We start from the raw sequence: 17956 nt of genomic DNA on the forward strand, positions 1-17956 counted from the left end.
GGGGAGATGAATAATATAATATATGTGTGCGTGGGGCCGAGAAACCACACTGTGTGTTTTGTGCAGGTGTGTATTGTGAACACTTCCTCTTTCCAGCCTCCCTTTATACTGACTACCAAATACTGGCTTTACTTCTCCTATTGTAAGCTAAAGTTAGATCAGAATAGATCCATAACGTTCCCATTCTTGCATATATTTACATATTTATATACACAATACTAGTCAAAAGTTCAGTGGTTTGTCATTATTTAAAATGAAAAATTATTTATTTTTGCTCCTCTGTGTACATCTCTGCTGGATTTTCTCAGTCAGTTTTATGAGGTAGAATCACCTGGAATTCAGGCGTTCAGTTAACAGCTGTGCTGAACTTATCAAGAGTTAATTACTTGAATTTCTTGTCTCTTAGTGTGTTTTAGAGCATCAGTTGTAAAGTAGTGAAGAGGTAGAGTTACAGGTATACAGTGAATAGTGAATATTTGAGTAATGTCCTAATCCATATTATGAAAAGAACTACCGTATTTTTCGGGCTATAAGGCGCACTTAAAATACTTATTTTTTCCCAAAAATCGTCATTGCGCCTTATAATGCAGTGCGCCTTGTGTATGGATTTTGCTTGTGTTTACTGACCTCGATTTTATGTGGTACATGGCGCTCTGTTGTGCAGAATTCCTCACCCACGCCAGAAAAAGATCCCCCTCTTGGGCTAGCGCGCGGTTACCTTTGACTGCCGTACTGCCTCTCGGCTGTGGCTCAGGGTAGCTAGTTTCCACTGTAGCTCCGTGGCCAGAACAAGGTGCCGGTAAACTTTCCTTTCCACCCGTTCTGGGGTAATAGCACAAACTGTTTCTTTTTAGCGCCCACTTCTAAGTAAAGTTAACCTCTTAACACGCGCTGGCCCACCGGCGGGCCAGAAATATTTAATATTTCATAACTGGCTGTGTTTCTGAATAGTTATGAACAGTTACAGGTTCAATATAGACATCCAATATACCATTTTAAAGCTTAGAATCTCTGCTTTTGAGCTATTTAGCCTATTTAGCGGAATATCCTTTCAGAAAATAAACATTTAGGGCGAAATATGCCTTGGTTATGATTTTAATAATTCATAACTCTCATATTTGCGTTTATCGTTCGTCCATATTTCATCGAATGCGGTCATGTCATACACCATTCGAACCGTCTGGCTCTCCGGATTCCAGAACTGTGCTTTTACTGTAGGATGTATGTTTCATGAATTAGAGCTGCGTCAGAGCGCATGTTTCCAGTAATAAAAGGCTCTCCTTTTGTCCTGGGGAAACCTCCGGTCACTGCCGCCACCCCCCGAACACACACCCGCGCTCAGCCGCAGGTCCTACCTTCAAAACGCGTCCAGACTAAAGAGAATCCATCAATCCAGTCTCCTGTAATCCACAGTTATATCCAAACAGCGCTGGAAATCACTTCATCCAGAAATGAAACTTATCCAATCTTTATCTCTGTTTTAAAACCGTTTTATTCACCGAATTCGGCACAACACGCTATTATAGTCAGGAGCCTCGCGGAGTAATGCGGTACTTGCTGTGCTTCAACATAATATTATGGTCTGTCGGAGCGTTGCGGCTACCGTTGTCAGGAGCGTCGCGGAGTAATACGTACTTGCTGTGCTTGTTGATTTATTGCTCAGAGATGTTGTTATTTTTCACAGATATTGTGAAGGATTTATTGCTCAGAGTTATTGTTACTGATATAAATAAAGTTTCATTTAGTGCGCCTTATAATCCAGTGCGCCTTGTGTATGGACTAACACTAAAAATAGACCGTTCACTCATCGTGCGCCTTATAATACGGTGCGCCTTATAGTCCGAAAAATACGGTACTCAAGTATTTAGAATAATTCAGAATAATTTTATGAACTTATCCTTAAGTACAGTAAGAAATGTGAGTAGAGTAATATTGATCTTAATACTGGTATAATATAATACTAATAAATGTCATGTGAAATGGTACTAGGGAAGGACTCACAGCTGAAGCTGTAACTTCTGTAGGCTATTTATATATAGGGCACTATTTTCAGTCATCTAAATGCTGTGTTTGTGAAGACAGGAGGCAAAAAAGGCTGAGTTATTAAAAATACTGAGACCTTTTCGACACACACTGTTCACTGAAAGTACTGTTTATTTTACCCAACATTCTGCTGGCCACCCATTCACAGGCACTGACTTGAACCCCCCCTTTAACTCGTTAAAATCTGCCCCCCAGAGTAGTGGGTGGGCTGCATCTCCGAGGTACATAGTTAAATAGAGCTTCTTTGTTTCGTTCATTCACTGCGTAATAAAAGGGTGAATATTTATTAGTTCATTATCAGCTGATGTGCAGTTTATAGGTGAATTTTACAGGTGCACCACAGCCAGGGTTGGGAAAGTAACCATTGCTTAATTTCCATGCGTTACCTGGCAATGAACAAGCTACCTACTACTACCAGATCAGGAGAATCTCTCACTATCTTTAATAAACTCCTGAAGACAGAGCTCTTCAAAGAACACTTACTCTCCTAACACCTCTAACTAACTACCTTCTACTACCAGATCAGGAGAATCTCTCACTATCTTTAATAAACTCCTGAAGACTGAGCTCTTCAAAGAGTACTTACTCTCCTAACACCTCTAACTAACTACCTTCTACTACCAGATCAGGAGAATCTCTCACTATCTTTAATAAACTCCTGAAGACAGAGCTCTTCAAAGAGCACTTACTCTCCTAACACCTCTAACTAACTACCTTCTACTACCAGATCAGGAGAATCTCTCACTATCTTTAATAAACTCCTGAAGACAGAGCTCTTCAAAGAGCACCTACTCTCCTAACACCTCTAACTAACTACCTTCTACTACCAGATCAGGAGAATCTCTCACTATCTTTAATAAACTCCTGAAGACAGAGCTCTTCAAAGAGCACCTACTCTCCTAACACCTCTAAATAAATACCTTCCACTACCAGATCAGGAGCATGGTTGCTGGGCTAGTTGCAGTATAACATGTATCTTCCCACAACATTCCCATAAAACATTTTATTGGTTATATAAAATGTTTTATTGTACTAACAGAAAATGTGCAATATGCAATTTGCTTTTGCACACCTCAGGCGACTCTGTTTGTGGCGTGCTTGCAGAAATGGCTTCTTTCGCATCACTCTCCCATACAGCTTCTCCTTGTGCAAAGTGCGCTGTATTGCTGACCGATGCACAGTGACACCATCTGCAGAAAGATGATGCTGCAGCTCTTTGGAGGTGGTCTGTGGATTGTCCTTGACTGTTCTCACCATTCTTCTTCTCTGCCTTTCTGATATTTTTCTTGGCCTGCCACTTCTGGGCTTAACAAGAACTGTCCCTGTGGTCTTCCATTTCCTTACTATGTTCCTCACAGTGGAAACTGACAGGTTAAATCCCTGAGACAACTTTTTGTATCCTTCCCCTGAACAACTATGTTGTTTTGATGAGCCCATGATGCCACTCTTCAGAGGAGATTCAAATAGGAGAACAACTTGCAATTGGCCACCTTAAATACCTTTTCTCATGATTGGATTCACCTGGCTATGAAGTTCAAAGCTCAATGAGGTTACCAAACCAATTTTGTGCTTCAGTAAGTCAGTAAAAAGTAGTTAGGAGTATTCAAATCAATAAAATGATAAGGGTGCCCATACTTTTGCACCGGTCAAATTTTGGTTTAATGCATATTGCACATTTTCTGTTAGTACAATAAACCTCATTTCAATCCTGAAATATTACTGTGTCCATCAGTTATTAGATATATCAAACTGAAATGGCTGAAACACCCAAATATTTAGAACTAAAAATGATTAAGATTAATAGGGGTGCCCAATTTTTTTCATATGACTGTATTTATCCTAATATTTGTGTTTTGCTGGGTAATAAACAGTCACTACCCAGACTTCATTTCTTTTTCTTAAACTTGTGCAGAATACTGTATACAGTACTGGATTTCTTGCTTTTTATGCTGACTATTGTGTGTAAAAACCTTTTGTCAGGCTAAATATGTTCTGAATGCAGCTCCTCAGTGGTCTTGGACCCACGCTGGGCTGTTTTCTGTGCGGGGGATTTGTTAACAGTACTGAGCTCTGTAGGAGTGGCTGCTTTCTCCTGCTGCTCTGTTATTGTCTGCTGGCATCTCCTGGACCTCCTGAGAGACTCACACACACACACACACACACACACACACACACACACACACTGTTCCTCCACCCTACTGATGTTTGCTTTCCCTCAGTCGTACACACCCCAAACACACACACCCTCACATGCATGCATACACACACACACACACACTCGCACACACACATACAGACAACAGTGTCTTTTTATTGGTGTCTCTGCTCTGGGCGCAGAGCTATAGGCACTGGAGGCATTTATGTAGTGGGTCATGAAAGGCTGGTCTGTGTTGGGGCTGGGAGCCTCGTCACTGAACAGGACGGGTTTGCATTTGAACTACAGCTTGTTCTCAGTCAGCTGGACTCTGTAGTTAAGCTGAAAGGATGAAGGATGAAACATTTGTTTTTTATAATATACATAAGGTGCACTCTGTGTGTGTAGTTGGACTAGACTATTTGAATTGTACACAAATATAAAATAAATGATGTAAGGTGATGAGCTATACATTCGGGATGTGCCATATCATACCATATCATATAGTAACTTATCTACAGGGACTAAATCTGTATCAGCTATAGAATCAGCTCAAAGTACCTGAATGTGTTCATTATAAGGGGGTTCCACAAACATTTGGACAGTTAGTGTAGTATTTGGTTGGATCTGATCCCGTCTCCTCCCTCTCTCTCCAGGTACGCTATCCTGACGAAGGAGTCGTGGCCGACGTGGCGTGGAGATGAGAAGCAGGGAGTTCTGCACCTCCTCCGCTCGGTCAACATGGACCAGGACCAGTATCAACTGGGCCGCACCAAGCTGTTCATTAAAGCACCAGAGTCGGTATGATCACTATTTCAACGCACAGACAAAGCAAACAAACACAAATCCTGCTGTCTCAGACATGTCCTACTCTCCTTCCCTCTGTAGCAGCACTGTTTAACTGATCAACCTGCAACACTCATTAGGTAATGAGCGAATGCCTCTTCTAAACTCTAACCTTTAAAGCTCTTGTTTGTGCTTAGTTTAGATGTTTGTTTAAATATTTTTATTGCATTTGCATCAAAGCATGAAGATAAAAAAGATAAAAGTGTAAACATATTTGAATACAATTATACCACAGTTAGTTCTGACCCTACAATGTGATTGGCTGAGAGAAGTTGTAGCAGTGCCAGTACTGCATCATAATAGCACTCTAACCAGTGTTGTACATGAACAAGTTTAAAAGAATGCGTTCATTGAACACGCTCATTTTTGTGAACATTGAACTGAACGCAACACATTTTTAATAAAGAACTTGAACGTGAATTAGTTCACATTATGTGTCATGAACCACAGACATCACTGTAAATGAACGTTGGCTAGTTAATAACATACTGGCAACGCGGAGCACGAGGGTGAGAGTGAGAGAGAAAGAGAGAGAGAGGAGCAACGACGCGAAGAGCACGAGGGCGAGAGAGAGGAGCAACGACGCGGGGAGCACAGAGCGTGAGGGCGAGAGAGAGAGAGAGATACAGAGAGAGAGAGAGGGAGAGAGAGAGAGAGAGAGACTAATGACAGGAGTGAAAGATAGTGCTGCAATTAAAAAAAATGGTAAGAAATCCATAATTGCAGTGTCATGAGCAAAAGTCTACAGTAAGCAGTTTCAAAGAACATATAGTGATTTCTAGCTTGTAGTGTGAAAAAAAGTATTTATTTGAATATCTCACGAAAAAAGTAAAATGAACTGAACTTTGAACTAGTTCAGAATTAAAATTGTAAACTTTGAACCTGAACTGTTCACTTTGAGCATGTATGAACTGAACTTGAACTAGTTCAGAAAAGCTGTGAACTGGCACAACACTGACTCTAACCGAAGCTCTTCTAGTATTACTTCACCACATACACATGCAATCCTGCAATGACGCCAAACGGTGCTTAAAAGACCAGCCATAACAAAGCAGTCATATTATACAAGTAAACGACACAGTGTATAAAACCTACAGCAGTACTGCTGCTGCATCTGATCCATTTGTACCAACACAACACACCCTAACACCACATACACCCAAACAATAATAGCTGCTCGGTGGTGGTCTCTTCTGTGGGGTCCGAGTAAAAAAAGAGAAACAGAAAGACTAAAGTCTGTAAATATAGAACTACAAAGTGTCTTGTATGATCAGTGAAGCTGATAAAATGTATAATAAGTGAAGCTGGGCATTATGTTAGGCTTGTAATGTGTTTATTTCTATATTTAAGCTACTAAGCTTTATAATGTAATGACTTTGGAATAACATTGAAAAATAATCAATACAGATTTCTTATAGTTAAATTTGAGGTTTGGGAAGATCTACAACTAAAAGTTTATTTTATGTTTTAAATAAAACATGAATAAACATGAATTGAAAGTGATTATTAGCAGAGAGAGAAGATTTAAAGAAGGCAGGAGCAGCAGTTTAGAGTCCACACTCAGCACACAGTCAGCTCTGAACGCAGCCCAGCCTTCTTTTTTCTATTCATACTCTGTATGAAAGCTCTGCTTGTGACTGGAGTTAGATCAGTGTTGACATTTAGATGCACATACTAATGTACACACACACACACACACACACAGACTTACACAGAGGCTCACACACTCTGAATCAGGCCTTGTTAATGAGCCTCAAGTATCTGAAGTGGTGTGTAAGCCTTTTCATATTGTCTCTTGTTATGACTGCACTGTTATGAGTGCTGTACATGAGGCATTTTAAAACCCCTCTGAAGCTAAATGTGATTTTGTTTCTAATTGGATTAATTTGTCTCATCTGATCACCTTATGTAAATGTAGAAAGTATTTCTTGAACATGAATATTTTCCTAAACTTCCTAATAAGTATCTGTTTTATTTCACCACTATCACTCTCCTCTGGATGTAAAATGGGTGGGGCTTGAAATGGTTCAATGGTTGTAGGGTGTACTAAATATTTCAGGCGGATTTTAGTTTCTCTTTCTTGTTTTCTGGCTTTCGCAGACATATTCGGTCTCTTTCCAGCTTCAGAGTGTCTGTATGTTAGTTTGTAAAGAATGAACCAGTAGTCCTTGTAGAACTGTTAGAACTAAAGGTTGGAAAGCAGGTCGCCGTTCTAGCGAGCGTTGGTCGCGGCCGCCTCGGAAAACAGAGTCTGGTTTGAGCTCCGGCACAAACATGAGAGCAACGCTATTCCTCCTATTACACCTCAATGCAGGGCTGCAGTGAGTTTCAAGCTTTAATTTTACTTCTTTAAAAAGATCAAAAATCAAGAAAATCCTACCTAGTGCTGCTTTAATTGAGCTGAAACTTGTAGGTTTTACAATGGAAGACATACAGAAGAAAACACTGATGACAACACAGTTCCCCTCTTGTATAGTATATTTTACCATATGTGTGACCTACTACTGTAGTACTACTACATTAGGTATTACTGTACCCCGAAGGGGTTTACAGTAACCGAGCATAACATTATGACTTGTGTGTTGTGCTGGTACAAATGGATCAGACAAAGCAGTACTGCTAGAGTTTTTAAACTCTATATTATGAATTATGAATAAACACAAAACATCACTAGTGTGTCCTTACTCAGCACAAGTAACATGTATTAGCAGAATTGTTCTTAAGCTGAACCCACTTACACTCCAAACTCCAAATAAACCTCCCCCTTAGATAAGGTGCTGACACACACACACTCTCTCTCACACACACACACACACACACACACACTAATTACATCATGACAGGTACAGGTATTTTTTGTCAGCCTGTGTTTTTCTACTTACAGTGTTTGTGCCAGAATGAACTCTATGATCCTGCTGAGTGTTGATGGACTCTTTCATGCTTTCATGTTTGTGTCTAAATTGACTTGACACTCAGATTGTGATAGCCCATGACATCGATAATCTATGTTAAAATTACCTATGTTTCATTTATTTTGGATATATATATATATATACACAAAATATACATACATATATACAGTGCTGGGAAAAAATAAGAGACCACTTAAAAATAATGAGTTTTTATTTTTATTTGACCTTTGGAGTATAATTAAGAGGAAGATGGATGATCACAAGCCATCAAACCAAACTGAACTGCTTGAATTTTTGCACCAGGAGTAAAGCAGCATAAAGTTATTCAAAAGCAGTGTGTAAGACTGGTGGAGGGGAACATGATGCCAAGATGCATGAAAACTGTGACTAAAAACCACCAGGGTTAATCCACCAAATATTGATTTCTGAACTCTTAAAACTTTATGAATATGAACTTGTTTTCTTTGCATTATTTGAGGTCTAAAAGCTCTTTTTTTAATTCAGCCATTTCTCATTTTCTGCAAATAAATGCTCTAAATGGCAATATTTTATTTGGGACTTGGGAGAAATGTTGTCTGTAGTTTATAGAATAAAACAACAATGTTTACTTTGCTCAAATATATACCTACAAAAATGCTAAATCAGAGAAACTTATTCAGAAACTAAAGTGGTCTTTTAATTTTTTCCAGAGCTATATAACAGCTCACAGATGCCTTGTGCTGACCAACATCCCCTTAGAAGTGAAGTGGGGAGAGAGCACCATCAGCCCACCCATAGAGGGCTAGGCCAATTGTGCTCTCTCGGTGCTCCGGCAGCTGATGGCAAGCTATGTTAGCTTGTGCTAAATGGCAAAACACAGGCAAGCTAGTTCATGCTTAACTGCGATAAAAACACAAAACTCATTATTTAAAAGTACTTTTGATCCAAGTGGGAATACAAAAGCATGCAAAAAGTGAATTTTAAGATAAAAAAAAAAAAAACTTTAGTGTGAGCCAGGCATAACCATGCAAACTCTTTTTACACAGCACTGTATATATCCATGCCCTGACAGGACAGAAAAACAAACCTGTGTGTGTGTGTGTGCTGGTGTGTTTGGGTGAGTGTCTGGTCCAGGCTGGAGTGATAATGAGGGAAGAGTTTGTTTAGTCTGGAGCTGAGCAGCGGTACTGCAGCGTCTGCTGAGAGCAGAACAGAGGGAGCAGCTCTGAGAGAGAGAGAGAGAGAGAGAGAGAGAGAGAGAGAGAGAGATACTGTCAGAGATAAAGAGAGAGAGTCTCTTCACTCTGGAGTTTGGAGAGTGTATGGAGTAAAGGCCAGGCCGAGTGTGTAAATGTGACGTCTGTCCTCAGCTCAGTAATGCACTCCTGCAGCTCCTCTACAGACTGACCTTTCAGCACATTTACTGTACAGTTCATCAGATTCAATCTCTAGCTGTGTTTCTTTTACAGAGGTTCCAGTAATATCTATAGTACTGTTTAAAAGGTTAAAATCACGTCTTATACTAATAGTTGTTATTATGTAGTTATTAAATAATCTGAAATGTGTTGAGAACCGATAATGTCTATATAAAACGATATAAAACTGAAACTATAAGTAAAAATACAGTACATTATCATATAGCCCAACACTCGGTTAATTTTTAAGTGTTAATTAAAAATCAATACTGGATACAATAGAATCAATACAATATCAAAAAATGTAATAATGCACAAATTAAGTGTTTAAGTTTTTATACAACAGTTAGTTCAGACCTCACAATCTGATTGGTTGAGAAGTGTTCTAGCCGTGATGATATTTGTGATAACATCACGGCCTTCTCACACTAAACTTGTATCACTCCGCCGACACGTTGCCGAGTAACGGCGTATATACACAGTACAGTTTTGAATTATCGCCTCCACCGGCACCAACAGCAGCGTTAGCTTAGTACAGGCTAGCGCTCAGCCGCGGCACACTTGCCCGCAGCCCACATCGCTGACTCGTGGAAAAAAGGGAAGGAAAGTCGCTCGGCTAATGCCGTCTGACAGCCAGTACAATGAATTAACCAGCCAGGCTAGGCTAAACTAAGTTAATGCTGAGCTTAAGCAAGCTACGCTGACTGGAGATTTCCGAAGCCCAGATAGCTTGACTCCGGTCACCTACCCACAGTCCAGCCACACCGGCAAGCTAACCAACACCACCCAGCAAAACAAGCAGAAATGCTCAAAAAATGCGCAGCTTTCACCTGAAGACGACTCCACGGAGCAGGAGAGGAGAGTATTAGCGTTATTTCACGCTCCTAACGTTACCATCTTCACTTATTCCCAATTTTGATTTCAAGCTAACTTGCCTTGCCTTATAGTGAAAATATATTTAAATATTGTAAATCATAATGTTTTTTATCATAATACCCATAATATCCAGCCATAGAATCAAATTCAATTTCTTATACAGCTTTAATTGCTGTCCTAGCCCTGTGTGCTTATATAGGAAGTGACTGAGAGACATGTGATGCTGCAGCACAGATGTGGTGGTAACTGAATGTATGTACAGTATATACAATATATTCATGTGCTGTTTCTGTTTCATGTGCATCACAGCTTTTCCTTCTGGAGGAGACCAGAGAGCGAAAGTTTGACGGCTACGCCCGAGCCATCCAGAAAGCCTGGCGTCAGTACGTGGCCCGCAAGAAATACGTACAGATGAGAGAAGAGGGTGAGAACCAGTAACTGACCTTTCAGAGCATGATCAAAAACTCACACACACTCTCACACAGAAACGCTTATTCATTCACTCTGTACACACACACACACACACAGAAATCACAGAGGAAATGAAAACCATTGTTACCTTATGAGGCAGTATATAAACCGCTTAGGTAAGGAATGAGGTTTTGGCGGCTTTGCGCGGTGAAAATACTGTAACGCTGATTCTGAAGGATATGACCTCATCCACTGATGTAGTTAAAACCACAGTAGAAGCAGAATTGTTGCTGCTGCAAAAGATTACCATCCAAAAAATCCAGTCTGTTGTAATATGGTTAACAAAAATAGCCACAATGCACTGAATCATATTCATTTCCTTTACTAGTCATACAGAGCACTTCTCAAAATATACTGTCTTACCTCAACCATCAGCACACAACCTGACTTACATTACAATGCAGTAAAGATAAACAGAATATAAATAAATAATATAGGCCTACATTATACATTATAGGTCTTCATTATACACAAATATAAATGTAATATATTGGTAATTTATTTTGTTGTTTAGTTGCTGTTATACTGTACATTGAATTTATATGGAATAGATGTACATTTTTATGGAATACTTTCTTGAAAATGTAAAATAAATTAAGCAAATGTGTATTTTCTTTGGATTTAAATATGAAAAAAAATATGAAAAACTATGAAACCAAACTGACTAGACAATAAATGAATTGATTAAATTGATATACTGCTAAATGAAATTATTAGAGAATCCTGCTAAAGAAAAGCCAATTAAGCTTTTCAACCAGTTTAGCTTTTAGCCCGTATTTGTCTGGTACTGCACACTATGTTCAGCAGGCTTTTTCAACAGAGTATATACACTACATGTGTTCATGGAATTAATTATTTAATTTACCAAATTATTTACCAAACCATCTACTAATGTGATATTCTGATAACTTGAAATATATGATATAACTTTAAATAATACTAGACTCCATGAGGAGAGATTTAGGTATGTGTGAAAGAGTGTGTTTTGTTCTGCAGCTTCTGATCTTTTGCTGAACAAAAAGGAGAGGAGGAGGCACAGCCTGAACAGGAACTTTATAGGAGATTACCTGGGCATGGACGACCGGCCTGAGCTCAGACAGTTCCTCGGCAAGAGAGAGAAGATCGACTTTGCAGACAAAGTTACCAAATATGACCGACGCTTTAAGGTACTTAAACCATAATGCCTTCACTGAACATGTAGAGCGAATATTACATTACATTACATTTGGTAGACGCTTTTGTCCAAAGCGACTTACAATAGTGAAGTACAAAAGTAATAGAAGTTAAAGGTAAAACATCTTTAGACAGGGCCTAAAGGAGGTCAAAGGGAAATAATGGGTAAGAGGAGTAGAGAAGAGGAAGAAGGAAATGAGGTTAGAAGTAGTTAGTGTGTTAGAGGTGTTAAGAGAGTAAGTGCTCTTTGAAGAGCTCTGTCTTCAGGAGTTTATTAAAGATAGTGAGAGATTCTCCTGACCTGGTAGTAGAAGGTAGTTAGTTAGAGGTGTTAGGAGAGTAAGTGCTCTTTGGGGAGCTCTGTCTTCAGGAGTTTCTTAAAGATAGTGAGAGATTCTCCTGATCTGGTAGTAGAAGGTAGTTAGTTAGAGGTGTTAGGAGAGTAAATACTCTTTGAAGAGCTCTGTCTTCAGGAGAATGTTTGTTTGGTAAAGCGAGGCGACGTTCATTGGAGGAGCGCAGCGGCCGGGAGGTGGGGTAAGCCTTCCGGAGTGAATGCAGGTAGGAAGGAGCTGTTCTGTCATCACCTTGTAGGCAAATATCAGTGATATATAGGTTGAATAAGTTTGTTTATGCTTTTTTGATGTGATCTGTAATACTGAACATGTTCATGTTTGTTTGTTTTTTCCTTAATTTAAGAAAATAATCCAAATAATTAAATTCAGGTGTTCAATCACTTCTATGGCCACATGTGTATAAAAGCATGCACTTAGGCATGCAGACTGCTTCTACAAACATTAGTGAAAGAAGGAATTCCAACATGGTGCCATGATTGGTGCCGTAATAGTCGTGAAATTTCCTCATCACTAAATATTCAACAGCCAACTGTCAGTGATATTATAACACAGTGGAAGAAACTGGGAACAACAGCGACTCTTTGCTCTGTCAGTGTAAAATAACAGATAAGATCACGAACAGTAGAGTGTAAAGAGCTTTTCATGGAATGGGTTTCCATGAGTAAGCACCTCCATCAAGCCTCAGATGCAGTGGTGTAAAGCACACTGCCACTACAGTCTTGTAGGGTTTGACGGTTTCCAGAAGACTAGAACGTGTTTTTTTTTTTTCTCCCCAATTTACACGGCCAAATACCCAACCCACTCACTAGGACTCCCCCTGTCCCCAGTAATGCCCTAACACACCAGGAGGGCGAAGACTAACACATGCTTCCTCCGATACATGTGAAGTCAGCCACCGCTTCTTTTCGAGCTGCTGCTGATGCAGCATTGCCGTGTAGCATCACAGCACACTCTGAGGAAAGTGCAGTGACTCGGTTCTGATACATCAGCTCACAGACGCCCTGTGCTGCAGACATCACCCGAGGAGTGATGTGGGCAGAGAGCGCCATCTACCCATCCGGAGAGAGCAGGGCCAATTTTGCTCCCTCTGAGCGCCGGCAGCTTGATGGCAAAGCTGCATGACCTCCTGCTCATAGTGGCAACGCTTTAGACCGCTGGACCACTCGGCGCCCTGACTGGTACTTGTTTGACATTGTGCCAAGTGTAAAGTTTGGTGGAGGGGGGTTATTATGGTATGGGGTTGTTGTGAATTGGGCTCGACCCCTTAGGAACTTTTAATGCTTCAGAATAGCAAGATATTTTGGACAATTTCATGCTCACAACTTTGTGGGAACAGTTTAGAACGGCCTCTTCCTTTTGGGATGTCACTCAAAGTTCAAATTAGTGCAAAGTCAGATCAATGAATACTATTGGCAACAAAGTGTATGTTTTAGTCACCCTTAATTGACCCTATGATTATTCACCACTAACTCTTATGAGAATGATCACATGTTTTCATTGTCTTGTATATTTTTTTAATGTTTTTTGCCATCTTCTTTTTGGTGACAGGGCATTAAGAGAGATCTGATCCTGAGCCCCAAGTGTGTGTATCTGATCGGGAGAGAGAAGGTGAAGCAGGGCCCAGAGAAAGGCCAGATAAAGGAGGTGCTGAAGCGCAGAGTTGATGTGGAGAAAATTATGGCTGTTTCTTTAAGGTAAGCTATAAAACGAGTGTGACTGTATGCGTGTGATTAGCACTAGCAGCTCAGCTGGTTAATTATTAAACAGAAGGGAGGCAGTACTGAGAGAGTGGGTCAACAAACCTTGAACATTAATCAGAACTACAGTACACATACTGAAAATTCCTCACACAGTTCTCAAACACTGAAATATCACACCTGAATACTGAACAGTACACTTCCATTACTGCACTGACCTCCAGAGTCACTCTCAGGTTTAAAAACGTGTTTAGCAGCCGCAGTTATCCAAAGCGTCTATCAGAAAGTGCTGGTGTATCAAAATAAATATGTTCATAAAAATGTCAGTACTCAAAGTGGATACCCTCAATACTTCAGTACTTTAATTATATTGTTTTAATTCAGTACTCTAAATGGATTCTTTTAATTCACTATTCAAATTAAATATGTTTTTAGTACTGTATTCTTTTTATTCAGTACCCTATTAGGATAAAACGTTCTAATTAGTGTACCAAATAAAAAATAGATACTTTTAATTTAATACTATCTTGATACTTTCTACTGTATTCAGTACTATAATTGGATACTTTTAATTCAGTACTCTAATTGGATACTCTATATTCTGTACTCTAATCAGATGCTTTTAATTCAGTATTCTAATTGGACACTTATTTTAATTAAAAGTTTAAATTAAGTACTTAATGGATATTTTCAATTCAGCACTATATTAAAATATGTTTTATTCATTATTCTAAATAGGTACTTTTTAAGCTACTTTTAAATTTAGTGTAATTTGATAATTACACTTTAATACTGTGTTACTTATACTATATTATATACTTTCTATTTAGTATTGTAACTGAATACTTTCAATTCAGTACTCTAATTGGATACTTTTAATTCAGTACTTTGATTAAATACTTTCAATTCAGTACTCTAATTGGATACTTTTAATTCAGTATTGTAATTAAATAATTTCAGGCCTGTACTCTAATTGGATACTTCCAGTTCCGTACTCTAATTGGATACTTTTAATTCAGTACTCTAATTGGAAACTTTTAGTTCTGTTCTCTTGTTGGATACTTTTAAGTCAGTACTCTAACTCAATACCTTCAATTCAATACTCTAATTGGATACTTCCAGTTCTGTGCTCTAATTGGATACTTTTAATTCAATAATGTTGATGTGTGTTTCCATTATTATATGTTATGTGATTATTACATTACCATCAGAAAAAAAGATACTTCAAAACTAAATTTACATTCAAGTTATATTTTGATGGAGACAATTCTACATTATTGTATGTCTAACAGAACATCACTGAGCCCTGCTGAAGTCACTGTAACACACCTGTAACACCCTAATGCTTTATTTTACAAGAGCTTTGAACATGGCTCAGCCAATCAGGTCTCAGGAGCGGCTCTGTTTAATAAAAGAACACTTTAGAACAGCGTTCTCAGTCCCAGCGGCTCTCACGTATCGTTCCCCACAGACACCAGGATTACTGCAGAGAATCACTCCTGCAGTAAAGCGCTGCACTGCATTGGGCCACATTGATCTTTTAACGCGACGCATGTGGAGGGCAGTAAAGTGTGTACATGTCCCGCCGTGTGTGTGGTGGGGGTCTGCGAGGCGTGATGTGAGTGGAGGGTTGTGGGTAATATGAACCAGGTGCTGCTGGAGGAGGGAGAGCAGGTCTTGTAAAAAGCTCATTAGAAAGGACTTAAGTTTATTGTGGGAAACAGGCCATCGCTGCGCGGGCCTCCTGCGTGCCGGCTCTGTTCGACCCTCGTCTGTCGCCTGCTGTTTTGTGTGTCGTCGTGTTTTAGTCGCTTGTAGACAAACCGAGAACATCTGACACAAACTACGCTCTTCTCTCTGCTTACTGGTGTGTGTGTGAGAGTGTGATGTATCATATGGACAACCAAAAGCTAGTGGTGTCAATCGATTACAAAAATAATCAGATTAATCACAACAACGCTCAGTGATGATCATAATTACTAGACCCTTTTCTTCTTCTCAAGATTTGCTTTGTTAATAATGGATATTTAAATGTTGATAAATGAAATTACATTTATATTATTGGTGTCAATTGTTTAATTATAAAAAAATAACTGTATTAATAATTCATAATATCCTATGGTTAATCTTGATTAAAATCTTGTTTAAAAATGATAAAGACACAGGCTTTACTGCTGCTTTCCTAAAGCACTGCAGAAACTCCAGCAGCTGTAAACTACAGACACACACCTCTCTCTAGTGAAGACTGACAGGTTTCTGTTGTGATGGGTGTGTCCTTAAAGATTTCCTGAGTGTCCATTGGTCAGTTTTACAAAAGAAATAAGTGGAATCCACCAATTACAGTTGAGAGGCAGACAACACACACACCACACCACCAGTTAGATAGTTAGCGAGAGGTGGAGCGAGTATTCAGAAACTTATATTAAATCAATTTTTTAATATAAATTAATTAATGTTTGAATTTTTATTGCATTTTAAAGGTGTGTGTGTTTGTTTTTCCCACCCACATATACTATATGTCCAAGTGTTCGTGGACACATGAACATATTTACCTACATTAAGTTGCACCTATTGCTCACACAGATGTGCAAATGCACACGCATATAAACACACAGCCTGTGTATTTCCTGTAGGTATGTTTAAGCAATAGAACACTCGAGGGAGTGTGTTATCACGAATAACATCACGGCTGTGATTTGGTCGTAGGCATAAGCCGAAGGCGAGTACTGTAGATATCACAGCCGTGATGTTATTCGTGATAACACACTATTGCTTTTATACAACAGTTTTTTTTTTTTTTTACAAAATGAATAAAGAAAATAAATCAAAGAACTTTAAGAAATTAAGAATGAATATGTTTTAATATGGACTGTGCCTTCCACCAAAAAGTAGTTCCACCACAACTGTAACAGAACTGAAACTTAACTACAAAACAGTGTATGGGTTCATACAGACTAACACCACGAAAGTTAGCTTGAAATCAAAACTGGGAATATGTGAAGATGGTAACGTTAGGAGCGTGAAATAACGCTAATACTCTCCTCTCCTGCTCCGTGGAGTCGTCTTCAGGTGAAAGCTGCACATTTTTTGAGCATTTCTGTTTGTTTTGCTGGGTGTTGTTGGTTTTAGCTAGCCGGCTGGACTGTGGTTAGGTTAGCGTAGCTTGCTTTAGCTCAGCATTAGCTTAGCTTAGCTTAGTCTATCCTGGCTGGTTAGCGTTCTGGTTGTCAGACGGCAGTAACCGAGCGATTTTCTTTCCCTTTTTTCCACAAAAGACGAGTCAGCGCTGTGGGCGAGCGTGCCGCGGCTGAGCGCTAGCCTGTGCTAAGCTAATGCTGCTGCGGGTGTCCTGTGTGTATATTCCGTTACTCGGCAACGCGTCGGCGGAGAGATACAAGTTTAGTGTGAGAAGGACGGGATGTTATCACATATATCAGCACGGCTAGAACACTTCTCAAACAATCAGATTGTGAGGTCGGAACTAACTGTTGTATAAATTGGCAATAGAATATGAGTTTTTGAGGCATAAAAAGATTAACTGAATTCTGCGCATAGGATTATTTCAGGTACTGTTTAAGCTATGCTAATCTAATCTTTAGTTTATGTATTTTAGGCTTGTTACATAAATAAAGTAACACCAAACATGTTCTGGACATTCTACAGCAGTAAAGGTACTAACTTCTCCCTTTTTTTTGGTATTAATGGCTCTAATTCTTCACTTCTTTCTTTCTCTCTCCGTCTCTCTCTGTTTTTAGCACTTTGCAAGACGACTTTATGATTCTGCATGAGCAGGAGTACGACAGCCTGCTGGAGTGTGTGTTTAAGACTGAATTCATCAGCCTGCTCTCACGCAGATTTGAGGAGAAGACCCAGAGGAAGCTGCCACTCAAATTTGGAAACACGTGAGTCCACACAGTCTCATTCACCTTATTATCCTCAAATAATGGAGATAAACGATGGCAATATACATCCATCCATTCATATATTATCCATTAATAGTAATCTATTATAGGGTTGTATTATTTGCTAACGAGGCCAGTAGGTTGTGATGTTC

The 17956-nt window shown here is 39.3% G+C and overlaps 1 protein-coding gene across 2 annotated transcripts in view; it reads left to right on the forward strand.

Moving 5' to 3' along the window:
• The window catches only part of myo1ea (myosin IEa), a 137484-nt gene that overhangs the window by 106695 nt on the left and 12833 nt on the right, over nucleotides 1-17956 (forward strand). For both annotated transcript variants that reach the window (XM_022665166.2, XM_022665167.2), the window contains exons 19-23: nucleotides 4834-4978; nucleotides 10515-10629; nucleotides 11673-11842; nucleotides 13754-13899; nucleotides 17658-17804. In XM_022665166.2, coding sequence (XP_022520887.2) covers nucleotides 4834-4978; nucleotides 10515-10629; nucleotides 11673-11842; nucleotides 13754-13899; nucleotides 17658-17804 — 723 coding nt within the window. The remainder of the gene's footprint in view (nucleotides 1-4833; nucleotides 4979-10514; nucleotides 10630-11672; nucleotides 11843-13753; nucleotides 13900-17657; nucleotides 17805-17956) is intronic.

The sequence above is a fragment of the Astyanax mexicanus genome, chromosome 23 (assembly GCF_023375975.1).
Source record: "Astyanax mexicanus isolate ESR-SI-001 chromosome 23, AstMex3_surface, whole genome shotgun sequence".
In the NCBI taxonomy this organism is placed as follows: domain Eukaryota; kingdom Metazoa; phylum Chordata; class Actinopteri; order Characiformes; family Acestrorhamphidae; genus Astyanax; species Astyanax mexicanus.